The 14,701-nt window shown below is 38.1% G+C and overlaps 1 protein-coding gene across 1 annotated transcript in view; it reads left to right on the top strand.

The window, feature by feature from the left end:
* hcn4l (hyperpolarization activated cyclic nucleotide-gated potassium channel 4l) overlaps positions 1 to 7,039 on the top strand; it is a 109,168-nt gene extending 102,129 nt beyond the window's left edge. The window contains exons 7-8 of the mRNA XM_679638.10: positions 2,153 to 2,317; positions 2,707 to 7,039. Coding sequence (XP_684730.6) covers positions 2,153 to 2,317; positions 2,707 to 4,253 — 1,712 coding nt within the window. The 3' untranslated portion in view covers positions 4,254 to 7,039. The remainder of the gene's footprint in view (positions 1 to 2,152; positions 2,318 to 2,706) is intronic.
* Positions 7,040 to 14,701: the final 7,662 nt, after the last annotated feature.

Here is a 14,701-nt window from a genome sequence, read left to right as displayed (position 1 = left end):
GTACAGCTTTTAGTCTGTGATCTGACTGGACAGATGATGGCAGAGCACATCTCTAAGCTGTCAAAATGGCATTTTAATGCTCTGGGTGCAGATTAAAGAGGACCATTCAAAAAAGCAGGCTCAAAGTATATAAAGCCTGAGTCACTGCATTTACAGCATGTATATTTAATTCATGATTCCCACTATTGTAAATTTATGCACATATTAATAGTTCGGGAGTGTTCTAAACTTAGGCTGAAAAAACATTTATGTTTAATACTCAGTTGTTGCCTGGATAGTAGGAAATTCATAAATAAATTAAGTTAATCTTCATTAATTCTATTAAATATATATATATATATATATATATATATATATATATATATATATATATATATATATATATATATATATATATATATATACAGTTGTATATATACAGTTGTATATATACAGTTATACATATACAGTTGAAGTCAGAATTATTAGCCCCCCTGTATTATTAGCGACCCTGTTTATTTATTTTTTCCCCCAATTTCTTTTTAATGGAGGGAATATTGTTTCAGCACATTTCTAAGCATAATAGTTTTAAAAACTTATTTCTAATAACAGATTTATTTTGTCTTTGTCATGATGATAGTTTTCAAGACACTTCTATACAGCTTAAGGTGACATTTAAAGACTTAACTAGGTTAATAAGGTGAACTAGGCAGGTTAGGGTAATTAGGCAAGTTATTGTATAATGATGGTTTGTTCTGTAGACTATCGAAAAAAAATAGCTTAAAGGGGCTAATAATGTTGTCCCAAAAATGGTTTTTAAGAAATTAATAACTACTTTTATTCTTGCCAAAATAAAACAAATAAGACTTTCTCCAGAAGAAAAAATATTATCAGACATACTGTGAAAATGTCATTGCTCTGTTAAACATCATTTGGAAAATATTTAAAAAAGAAAATCAAAATCAAAGGGGGCTAATAATTCTAACTTCAACTGTATATATAAATATATATATATATATATATATATATATATATATATATATATATATATATTTAAGGGTGTAACGATACGCGTATTCGTATTGAACCGTTCGGTACGAGACTTCCGGTTCGGTATGCATTACAAACCGAATGATTCGATTCAGACTAACAATATCTAAAAAGATAGATGTTATAATATAAATTATATATTAAATATAATGTTTTCAGTGCAACAACGCTCAACATGGCATCCCAAATGTGGCAGACAACATGCTGCCTTCCCCGCTGTCATGTTAAACAGCAGACCATCGCTTTTGAACTCAGAATATCACTTTATTAAAGCATGCACTTGTTAGCAATCTTTCTGACTTCTGTGTCAGCCTGCTCGTGCTGGTTCCGCCCCCATTGCCCCAGGAACCCTGACCCCAACACAAAACAGCCAATCTCAATAACCTGTTCACATATCACCACAGGCACACATCTGCCTATCTCCTAACCCTGACCCAGCTCTTCAGGTATGTTCACTACGTTGGGCAAAACTCACCCCCGCTGCTCAGGTACATCGCACGCAAACTCCTCCAACGCTCTTTAGAAACGTTGAGCACCATCACCGCTACCAAGAGAGTGGTGGAAAAAAACATCTGCTATGACAGTAAACTATTTTAGGGGTAAAATTTAGGATATAAACTCATTTACACTGACATCACGGAATCAGTAACTGGAACAGCATTCAGACAGGCAATTCCTACAGATACGAACAGGGCAAAACAAATCACCTAGTCGATCGGTACATTTATAGCTGTGATGATGGCTGTAATTGCTGCCAAAGGTGCAATAACAAAGTATTGAGCAAAGGCTGTGAAAAAAAAATCTTCATGGGGTATTGTGTATAGAATTTGGAGAAAATAAATGAATTCAATCCATTTTGGAATAAGGCTGTAACATAAAAAATGTGGAAAAAGTGAAGCGCTAGGAACCCTTTCTGGATGCACTGTGTATATATATATATATATATATATATATATATATATATATATATATATATATATATATATATATATATATATATATAWTTGTACATATATATGGTTTATAAATTGTATGTTCTTCCACATTGTTGCTCTTAAGAAGAGTAGGCTACATGTTCTTTCCATGTGGTTTTCAACTGGCTAATGTTGCGAAACATCCACAGAGATCTGCTTGCTGACTCGAGGCAGAAGAACGGCCAGTGTGAGAGCGGACACATATTGCCGTCTGTACTCGCTCTCTGTGGACCATTTCAACGAGGTGTTGGAGGAGTACCCCATGATGCGACGAGCATTTGAGACCGTAGCCCTCGATCGCCTTGACCGCATAGGTGAGAGCTGTCAGTTTAGTAAACCCATGTTTCTCACAGCTTCTCTGAATTGTCCTTGGGAAGTGGATAGTTTAATAATCTCATCACTTGACGCTTTTATTTATTTATTTTATAGTTATTAAATCAACAAAAACTGCAGTTCATAACCCTTATGTACTTGTTGGCCATTGGTTAACATTTATCCTACAAGCCATATAGCTAATTTAGGAGTGTCTAAAACTGCTCCTGGAAGGCCATATTTCTACTGATATTATTTTAAAACAACCTCCTAGAAGTTGAATCCTTTGTATATAAAAGGACCATTTATTGTCCTAGCAATTCATGTTGACTTTATAGACAGAGCTTGTTTTCCATGCCTTTTATGTCTTCCTTTCTTTTTGTCCTCACAGGAAAGAGGAACTCTGTACTCCAGCACAAAGTCCAACGGGATCTTAATTCTGGAGTTTTGAACTACCAAGAAAATGAGATCATCCAGCAGATCGTGCAGCATGACAGGGATATGGCCCACTGTGCACACCTCATGCAGACACCTCCCCCACCTCCTCATCCAGCACCGACTCCATCCTCCCACACCCCTGTCATATGGGCACCTCTTATTCAGGCTCCTCTGCAAGCTGCTGCAGCCACTACTTCAGTTGCCATCGCCCTGACTCGTCACCCCCATTTGCCCCACACCCTCTTCCGACCTCCTGTTCCTCGGCTTGGCTCACTGAAAGACCAGCCAGGGTATTTTAAAAGGTTCCCAACTGCACTTTCGGGTGCTGATACATTTGGTGGCTCCTCATCAACCAGCTCGCAGTTCAGCTCTTGTATAGAAACCCCAATTCTGGACACACTCAGGGCCGAGAGATCATCTACCTCCACACCGCCACCATCATCCAGCTCTCTGCCAACCACCATAACAACAACTGTCACCACTACCACTTCAAGCATCACAGAGTCTTCCCACTACCACCATAGACCCATTATCTCTCATGGATCCAAAGACTTTAGCGTTGCCCAACTTCATTCTCAACCGCAACTTTCTCAGGCCTCTTTCTCAAGCATTGCTGCATCACTTCCTGGATTCTTCCAACAAGGAGCAGCTGGAGGAGAGGCTGTTCATCTAGCGGTTCCCCCTGCATCCACCCTTACTCCTTTGATAGCGCACTCTGTAAGTCCCATCCTGACCCAGCTACATGCAACTCATTCAAATCCTCAACCAACAAAACCAATTCAAGACTTAAATAAAGCTGGAAGGACAGCCCCCCAGTCTCCAGTAACAGAGTCCCCAGTCCACTCCAAGAGCATTCTTGAACAAGTACAGAGTCCAACAAGTGTCCAGTCCCAGCATCCTCAGATTGGTATACAGCCGGATGTTCTTTCCCAGCTTGCTCAAGAACCATCTGCTCTTGCTTCCCTTGCACAATATGGATCTGGAAATGCATCCCCATGTAGCACACCTTCAGCTTGGAGCCCCACGTGCCAGAGTCCAACAGCAGAGAAAATGAGAATGTCAGCGCATAGCCAACCTTCTAGCATCTCTGGATCCCAAACGTCACTACTGACCCCTCAGACACTATTTCCACCACCACCTCAACCAAGAGAAAGGGGTGGATCTCTAGTTGATCTACCTTCACAAGACTTAAGCACCCTTTCCATGTCCCTTCCTATTCCTGGACTAGCCGAAAAATCCAGGGCTGTGGGAAGAGGACCACAACCACCAGACTTATCTCATCATCGAGGATCCACTTCAGGTTACTCACCACTCCCATCCCCCCCACCCCTTGTGAATCCATTTAGCTCAATACCTGGTCATGTTGTCTTATCGAGACAAACTTCCAAGTTGTCCATAACTCAGACTGGGTCCTCAGGTGGATCACCAGCCCATGGGTCAAGTGACAGGTCCACCCCTGGGACACCAAGCTTGCACCCCAAACTCCCATCAAACTTGTGAGAAAGGTCTGCACCCTCCGACAATGAGTGAGCAACATTTTTAAGTACGTCAAAGACTTTTCTCACTAGAGAAGGAGGGTGTATGTTCAACCACTTGGATTTCTATTGGTCTAGAGACTTCCCTATTTGTTATGCCAAAAGGAATGGACAAACGAAACTGACTGAAGAATGGTGTGACTTAAATTTGTCTTCCAAGTTCTGTCAGTACTTTTTGCAATATTATTGTCTGATGATAAGGGATATGCAAATTATGACTTCCAAAAAAAAAAACGACTAACAAAAAAATACTTTACTTCACAGTAATAATATGAAAGGGTGTATGATGTATGTATGTTTGTGGTAGTGTGTATGCACGAGAGAGCGATTGCTATTGCCCTGTTATAAAGGTGTGCTCTTTATAAAGGAGGGAATTATGCTGGGTCAGGGAAGCAAAGCAAAATTTGTCGCACTTCATCAGTCGGGCATCATCTGTCACTGTGAAAGAACACGCCGTACATGTCTCTCCAGGCAGGTGGCACAGATATATACACAAAACAAACACACAGGTGCACACAAACCTACACACAGGCACAATCAAACCTAGCCCTTAACATCCCAATTATACAGTATAGACCTAGTAGGATATTTCAGCTAGACCTTGACCCTATACATACCCCTCCTTGCTGACAAAGAGGTACTGCTCGGTATCTATGGCCTTTCCTTTTTGTAACAATACTGCCTTAGTGTCTGGACACCAGGGAACGACACCTTCACTTCCACAACAGAGCCGAGAATATGACGAATGTTTTGCAATCATTTTGTATGTGCTTTGTATGTCAACTTGTGCAGTACTTAAGCAATAAAAAGGTATGCTTGGTTTTTGTACATGCACAGAAGGTTGAACTGTAAATTGCAGTTTTCTTCCAATCAAACAAAAGATATTGGGTGATTGTGACAATGACACTATTAATAAGACGCAAATATAAAAATAAGCCCACCGCAGTTACCAAAGCTTCTGAGTTCAGTCCTGCAATTACAAAGTCATGTCTGCATTTAGTTAATATGTTTTAATATTCTGGTTTGCATCTGTTTAAAGCAATGGTCTCAAACTTAATTCCTGGAAGGCCGCAGCTCTGCATTGTTTAGCTCCAACTCACATCCACCTTATAGTCTATAGTAGTCTTGAACACCTTTTTAGTTGGATCAGCTGTGTTTGATTAGGGTTGGAGCAAAACTGCAGAGCTGTGGCCTGCCAGGAATTGAGTTTGAGACCTATGGTTCAAAGGTTAATTTTGCAAAATGCAGTAAGCCCTACACCTCGCAATTTGCATGAGGTTGTATATGCTTTCTGGGTATCTATTAAATGTAAACATTTTTGACCATTTCAGATGTATTACAGCAGAAGTACGGCAAACTAACTTAACAAAACAAAAGTGCTAAGAGCATAGCTAGCTTAGCACCTGCTATGGTATGCCATATGTGGCTGGTGGTAAAAGGAGGAATAGTATTTTTCGAAGTGTCCTTCCTTTTGAGCAAATCTTACACAGGTTGACCAAGAAACCCCCCTGCTTTGTCCCAGGTTATTATATACTGTATAATTTCTATGATTTTACAATACATGTCTATGTATATATCTATTTATTGTGTACGTGTTTGTTTTGTTAATCTATATATTCATGATTTAATCTATATACTGTCAGCATCAGTCTACAGATAGTGTCATTATGCATCACTTGGTCCTTCCACTCTCAATTCCGTCCCATTCCTGCAATATGCATTTGATTATCATATCATTATTTTAATTTTCAGACTCTGTTTTTTTTCAAGCTGGTATTGTTCCCTGCATTGAAGTCGGATAAAATTGCAAAGCAAAATGCAAATGAGAGTGGTATATGTGATGTTGAATATTAATGAGGTAAAATATCAAAGCATCAAAGAGCTTTCTGTTAGTATTACAGAGCACACAATGCATTATAGTGTAATATTTCTCTTTTTTTGACTCTGAGTGTGTGTGTGTGTGTGTGTGTGTGTGTGTGTGTGTGTGTGTGTGTGTGTGTGTGTATGCGTGTTTTTCGGTGCATTTATGTTGTAGCATTTTATAATATTCTGTGCATTTATTGTTTATCATTACCAAAGTAAGGTAATATTAATGATTGTGTTACAGTAGCAATTTTAACCCTACCAATGTCATTACCGACAGCCTGACTTCATTAGAAGGTGGTCAAGTATTGGTGGCCTATGAGTTCCTTAAGGATTTTTAAACCTTTCGGTTTAAAAACTGTCCAAAAGAGTATTTGTGATCAATGTATGGCAAAATAATTAAGCCATATGGCATATCCATGATGGACAAGTTGTCATTATGCATCAGTCTACAGTGCACTTTCAATTCATCAAAAAACAAAACAGAACAAAAATAAAAAAAGCAAAAACAAGTTGTTCTTCCATCCTAATCATCTTCCTCCTGGAATACGTCTTCTCCCTAACCCACATATTAGTGCAATATATTCACATGAAATATGAAAAGTTTTTGTTTGTTTGTTTATTTGTTTGTTTGTTTTGAGTTGGAAGATGACCAGTCTTGCCATATTTGGTCAGTGTTTCACTGTATCATGAGAATTATGGTACCAATATGTAATATGACTAACATGCTTCAGAATCAAAATACTACAGAATATAATGTTCATCATGAATACTGAATAATCATGTATGTACGAATATTCATGGGTATAGCTATATGATATTTCATTTGAACTATGTTAATCGATAAACACTTGTAAAAAATTAAATTTTATTGCTTTCCTTTGTAAAGTCTCTGTTATTTTTCTAGCTGCCCGACCAAGTACCTTGAGGATAAAGGTTCCAAAAGTTCTTTCTGTTTTAGGTTTTTTCTTCTTCAGATTTTACAAATGTTCATTTAATTTTCTGTAATGTTAAAAACAAAAATTATAAAAACCTTTGGATTTTCAGACACCCAAATGTTGTGAAATGAAGATATTTTTCAGTTTTTAGTTGAAAATGGTTTTGTGGTTGCAGTTATTTTAGCTGTTAAAAGTGTTTACATCCTTTTTACACTATGCTGCTAAATTTCTATCATTGTCATAAACACATTGGCTTGCAATGCACATAAATGTATTTTCCTGCTTAACACATTTCCAGGCATTTATCCCTTTCTTGTTTTATTTGGACTTCACAATAATTACAATTACAATACATAAAAAATAAAAATTAATAAATACATATATACAGCATTACAATACATATAAAAAAAGAGCAAAGACGACATGATCAAACAATTAACTAATCAAAAACTATTTATTGAAGCACTGCCGTTTTGTTTTTAACAATTTTGTAAGCACTTTAATAAAAATATACACTATTGTTATACTATACTGTTCTATACTATTACATACTAATATATTAATTATATTATATTATATTATATTATATTATATTATATTATATTATATTATATTATGGGGCTACGCGATGGCGCAGTAGGTAATGCTGTCACCTCACAGCAAAAAGTTCGCTGGTTCGAGCCTCGGTTGGGTCAGTTGGCATTTCTGTGTGGAGTTTACATGTTTTTCCCGTGTTTGCATGGGTTTCCTCCGGGTGCTTTGGTTTTCCCCCACAAGTCTAAAGACATGCGCTATAGGTGTATTGGGTAAGCAAAATTGTCCATAGTGTATGTGTGTGAAAGAGTATGTATGGATGTTTCTCAGAGATGGGTTGCAGCTGGAAGGGCATCCGCTGCATAGAACATATGCTGGATAAGTTGGCGGTTCATCCCGCTGTGGCAACGCCAGATTAATAAAGGTATTAAGCCAAAAAGAAAACAAATGTATATTATATTATATTATATTATATTATATTATATTATATTATATTATATTATATTGTATTATTACTTGCAGGGTCATCCAGGATAGGGATTGAGTGTTGGGCTAACAACCCACCTCAAAAAAATTAGATGTTACGAAACACTAGGGCTGTTCGATTTGGGGAAAAAATCATAATCACTATTATTTTGGTTATAATTGTAATCACGATTATTCAAAACGATTACTGTAGGAGTCAAATTTATTAGCGCTCCTGAGAATTTTTTTTTTTATAAATATTTCCCAAATAATGTTTAACAGAGCAAGGAATTTTAACAGTATTTCCTTTAATGTTTTTTCCTCTAGAGAAAGTCTTATTTATTTTGTTTTGGCTAGAATAAAAGCAGGTTAAATTATTTTCAAACCTATTTTAAGGTCAATATTATTAGCCCCTTTAGGCAATACATATTTTTTATTGTCTGCAGAAGAAACTACTGTTATACAATGACTTGCCTAATTACCCTAATTAAGCCTTTGAATCGCACTTTGAATTTGAATTCTTGTATTTTAAAAAATATTTAGTAAAATATGTGCTGTCATCATAGCAAAGATAAAAGAAATTAGTTATTAGAAATGAGTGATTAAAACTATTATGTTTAGAAATGTATTGAAAAAAAATATTTTCATTAAACAGAAATTGGGGGAAAAGAGTTGGTAATATTGAGGAGAGCTAATAATTCAACTGCATGTATGCAGTTATTTTCCACCCTGCAAAGGAAAGAGAAATAAATACAATAGAATAAAAATATGAAACAAACTGTGCTTTAAGGATCTTCACTGTAAGAAAAACACTTTAGCTACAAAAGTCCTTCAGTCAAGAGCAGTGGGAGATTTTCTCCTTTTGTTATTTGATTATTAATGATCGAAACAGGCGGCAGCAGGAATATTGCGCTGTTACTTTAATGGTTTCGCTTTCACATGTCTTCCTCAACTCGTTGTTTATTACACAAATGAGGGTTAATATGAATAATCACTAAACACCGCGTATTGACACCTATTTGACCATTAAAGCGCTCACATTAGGATGACTTTAGATGCTCTGCTCGTCACAGTGTGCGAATGAGACCAAATGCTGACCACATGCTTCGGACTGTGTGTGCGCGCCGCACACACACACAGAAGCATGCGGTTTAGTTCCTGCTTTTAAGAGCAACAAATGTGCTGGAAAGTGGGCAGTAAATAAAAAAAAGTTATCGTTTATCTCAATTAATGGTTTTTCATAATCGTTAGAAGCCAAAATCGAAATCGGTGTTTCAATTAATTGCACAGCGCTATGAAACACGAACATGGCGAGGCTAAATTTCAACTTTGATAAAAACAGCCCTGAAAGTAAGTAAGAGTAAGTATTACTTACAGGTAAATCATTCCATGTTTTTTTTTTCTTCACAGAGAAGATAGATTAACCAAAGGACGTTATGCTGTGTTATTCACACCAAACATGGAACGTGCAAATAAATAGCACTATTCCCGCGTAAATAAATGTGCAAACATTTTAGGTTTTCTCGCCTTATTCACGCGTCAAACTTCACAATACATACTAATCGCTATTCGCATCATGGGCTGTGGCTCTGTCTGTCCAGTGAATTTAGCATTGTTGCTAAATGGCTAATATGGATTTATTGGTAGTAGGTATGTTGATGAGCTTTAAGAAGAATGAAAAACAGCGTATATTCGTTCAACGCCATGTCTAAGTCCTCTAGATCAGGGGTGGCCAATCCTGTTCCTGGAGAGCTACCTTCCTGCAGATTTCAGTTGCAACCCATATCAAACACACCTGAACCAATTAATTAGGACCTGAACACCACGTGATAATTACAGGCAGGTGTGTTGATTATGGGTTGCAACTGAAATCTGCAGGAAGGTAGCTCTCCAGGAACAGGATTGGCCACCCCTGCTCTAGATCCTAGAAACTATACCTGGATGATTGAGGCAGTGCAGTCGAGTCCAGTTTGATGAACTGTTGACTAGTGCCGGCAAGAGGATTTCCCCTCAGGACACCAACAACAGACGCTACATCATAATCACGCCCCTACAGGTGAAAGCTTCTGATTGGTTAACGCGGCACAAATGTCCGCTGAAGTTCAGATTTTCCAACTCGAGTAAGGAAAGTGCTCAACTTTTGCCAATTCATTTACGCGAATCTTGTAAATCGTGCCGCAGGATGTCTATGCAAATTTTTGACATTGAATTAACATGTAAATCAATCGTGCTTGATGCTTCATCTGCGTCTGGTGTGAACGCAGCATTACACTTTGCTTGTTTTTTTAATTTACCAACAGTGGCTAATGAAGTTTTGTTAAAGCTCATATCTGTTTCATGTCTACTTGTTTATTTTTGTGACAATATAAGAATGATAATGTATGTTCAGTTGACTGTTTGCACAGAATAAAGCTCTTCAGTCTAGCACAGTGGCGCTCAACCCTGCTCTTGGAGATCGACCTTCTTGCAAAGTTCAGCTCAAACCCTGATCAAACACACCTGAATCAATTAATTAGGACCTGAGCAGCACTTGATAATTACAGGCAGGTGTGTTTGATATGGGTTGTAATTGAAATCTGCAAGGTCAATCTCTAGGAACAGAGTTGGTCACGCCTGGTCTAACATAACAGCCTTTACTCGTCTGCAAGAGCAACTGGCTGGATATACATTATCCCTTATGTATTATAAAAATGAGCATATTTATAGTTTACACAGAAACAATAACATCTCAGACAGTGTAACAATAGTTCAGAGAGGAAACACAATGAGGTGTTGGATATGACAACAATTTGGAATTGCCTCTGTGTGATTGCGTCACGAAGCATTCGTCAAACCAGTCATGACACAGGATGTGTGGTGTAGTAACCAAGAAGCTATAAAGCACACCTCAAACAAAGCACAGATTGCTTCTTGGAATGTCCATGCAGACATGCATATTACAAATGTTGCGGACCACAGAGTAAGTTCCAAATGCAGCTTTATGAAAACAAGGGATGTTAGTACAGGCAAGAGTCAACAGGAGCAGCAACAAAAGAGGAAAAATCCAAAGCGCAATCCAGAAAGTAGGCAAAGGCCTTAACAATCCAACTACTTAACATTTGTTTAGATACAGGGTACTCTTTCTTTGACAATCCAGATGCAGACAGGAGAGGTAAGAAAGCACTAAGAAAAGTGATAATTTGAGCTGGAGCAAGGGGATGGATTGGAAGTACTGGATGGTTACGTGGAAGAGTCCAATCTTCAGATTTGATTTTAGACACAGAAACAAGACATAGTTTTTCAGTATGATCAGTTCGAATTTATACAAACAAAGGTTGTGATTTAATTGTTGTAGATCTAGAATTGCATCATCATGTATTAAGTATGCAACCTGACATTCTTCTTTGGAATAATAAAGTCCCAGTAATACCCAAATACCCAGAGGAACTACTATTGCCCCCTAGAATAAGGGTTCTACCAGTGTTGGAAGAACCCTGTTGAAACAGAGGCTGAGAATTAAAGTTAATTATGTAACCACACACTCTTGATACTGGCCTCTGGTACTGGTATTGTAGTCAATCCGGTGCCCTTAAGTGGTAGCTGGCAGGTACCAAGCGATCGGACTCCTTGTGCTCAATGGGGATCCCTGAATCCCTGAAGAGGTTGGCAGTGCTATCCCTTAAGGGAACTGAAGCGAAATAGGAATGGTGTACAATAATTAAAACTGCTTACCTTTGGAAGGGTCTGCCTTGAGAAACCTGACATGGCAGGCATCAGGACTTCTTCACCACGGCTCTTTTCAAGAATGACAGCCCTCAAATCTGCCCTACATAATGAAGACTTTGGCTGAGAGTGCTGTCCCAAGCCCTGTTGTTTATGAGAGGGAGCAAAAGATGTGATCTGCTTCTGCACTTCCATTTGGATGCATAAGGAGCTCAGCTACAAGCCTGGCAGCCCCAGGCCTACAGAATCAGTGACTAAGGAACTTGTGGAGCTCTGAGCGATTTCCGCTCTCATTTAAGTGGAAGAGATTGAGCCAGAGATGCCCAACTGCCTTACTGCTCATAGAGACAAATCTGTGACCTGCCATTGTTCTTTAAAAGTGTCTAGGCTGACCTTATTGTCAAAGTCTATTATCTTTCGACTCACCTGCTTCAATGCTCAGCTCGTCTATATTCTCAAAACGCAAAGAGCTTCATCCAGATGGAAAGAACCCACAGTGCAGCGTTCAAACAAAAAAGCATTGGATCTAGAGGGTGAAGCAAGGGAAAGAGCAGACCCCATCACCATCCCCTCCTCTAGATCCATCTGTAAACCCTAAGATTAAAGCTAGTGCTCAGTCTTGGCATGAGTGAGACCTGAACCATGAGAAACACTTTGCAAAGCTCCTTCACTAAAGAGTGCTCTGCAGAAACAGAGTACTCTCAGAGCACTGTACACATAGCTTGTGTGTCCTGATTTGTCATATAATGTAGATATGGGGGGCAAAATGCTCATGCTCTTTACTCACCATTGAAACAAGCGCTGGTGAGAGACAGACAACACTAAATAGACACAATTTACACAGAGTGCTTTCTGAAGATGCAGAAATCTATTGTTACTGTGAGTGCTTTATCATATTCTTGTTAAAGTATACCACGCCACTACTGCCACACTAATGGACTGACTTTACACTTGCTTCATGATGCCGTCACGCAGAGGCATTCCCAAGTATAGAATAATTTTAAAAAACTTGCACTTTGAAACCTGTGGACTTTTCAGTTTGCGTCCGCTGTAGGGATGCTCAAAATAATCGATTAACCGTTAACCGAAAGGGTGCGTTTGTGACCGATTAATGCTATCAGTTAAACGATTAAAATTATTATTTTATATATTTTTAGTTTGGCTGCATAAGGGGCCTTTGCGTTAAGAGGGGCATCTTTTGCACGCGGCTCATCCCAGAGCAGCAGTTTGTGTTGTCAAGACAACTACAGAGAACTTTTAAAGAGCTTGGTTTCCGCTACATTCATTTTTCCATGGCGGGGAACAAAATGCATCCTGCCACGGCCACATACCCATTCAAAACATTCAGTTATTGTTGTTGTTGTTTTTAATAGCGTATTATAATCGCATCAAAACGTATTTAAAGGTAAGTGGATTATAACAGCGCAAACTTTTTTGTAAACGTATAGTGCTGTGCGCTATTGTTTAATCCTTTGGGGTTACGTGCTGACTGACTGACTGACTGACTGACAGATGCGAGATACGTGAGGTCAGCAAACATGCAGAAGCTTCCAGTTAAGATGAACACAGTTTCTAGTTATACTTTACTTATAGATAAAGTATGACTCTGCATATAATCACTCTATCTTGCTGGAGTTTATAGCCGTTTCGCTTTACTTCAGGACGCATTATTGCCGCTCTGAAGGTCTAATCGCTGTTTTAAGTTATCTAGAGCTGTATGAATGTACAAATCTTGAATATCATAATATTATTAAATATTACAATTTTATCAACATATACAGCAACACTTTTGCACAATCGATACCCAGCTGATTCAGTCGTTTCATAAGAGGACCGCGCTTCTTCTCTTCTTTTTTCCTTGTCAACATAAAGGCATGAGGTGCGCCTCACGTTTTTGGAATGAAAGAAGCATGTTAGCTGTGGTCGGCCACTTGTTCAACTGCAAGACAAACTTAACTTGCGGGACGATAACGTATAACCCGTGCCTACAGACACATTTGCCAAAGAAGCAAAATGGAAGAAGAATATTGCTTGAAACAGACGTGTTGATGCCAAAAAAAAGCGTTGATGTTGACCTGGATCTGCATCATAAACCCAACAAATAGGCTTTACCTTTTATTTTACAGCTTATAAAGCATGTATGCACATTAATGCAATATCATATTTAAACAACAAAACTGTTTACAAAAAGTCAACATATGCGCACGTGTTGTTGTCTTTTCATCACACAGCGCACGCACTTGAGCCGCGATGGAGAGAAAGGAAACCATAGCAAGACATAATCTTTAAAATATCGATTTCTAATAAAAATGTAAAAAAGTTTTGTGATTATAATAATACAAGCGGGGCATTAAATAAATGCTTATTTTCCGTGGAGCGAGCGATTTGAAAATATGATTGGAAAAAAACAGCCTATGCCGGTTATTAAAAATAATCAGTCAGTGTTTTCGATTTGTAATATAAATTAATTATTTAAGTGGAAAATAATTTTGGGCAGTCCTATTTATTTTATTCATTTTATTTAGTTTATTCTGTTCTTCTGTGCTAAACACTGCAGGTGCGTGAAAATGCTCTGTTGTATTGTTCTATTATTAATATCCTAGCATATAAAAATAAATCAGTATTTTATGCAATATTTAATGTGTCAGACACAAAATAGACACGTCAATTGGTTTATTATAAAATTAATAGTAATCTGACCAGTTAACTGTTAATAACCGATTAATGAGCGGCGGTTGTCGGTTAGCAAAATTAACCAAAATGAGCATCCCTAGTCCGCTGATTACAGCTATTTTAGCTTTTCAAAAACAGCTTGTACAGCTAAAGTAATGTCTTTCATGGGAAACCGGAGCACTCGGAGGAAACCCACGCGAATGCGGGGAGAACATGCAAACTCCACACAGAAATGCCA

Source organism: Danio rerio, chromosome 25 (assembly GCF_049306965.1).
Source record: "Danio rerio strain Tuebingen ecotype United States chromosome 25, GRCz12tu, whole genome shotgun sequence".
Taxonomy (NCBI): domain Eukaryota; kingdom Metazoa; phylum Chordata; class Actinopteri; order Cypriniformes; family Danionidae; genus Danio; species Danio rerio.
Note: the sequence above shows the minus strand (reverse complement) of the source record. Positions and strands in the feature narration are given on the sequence as shown.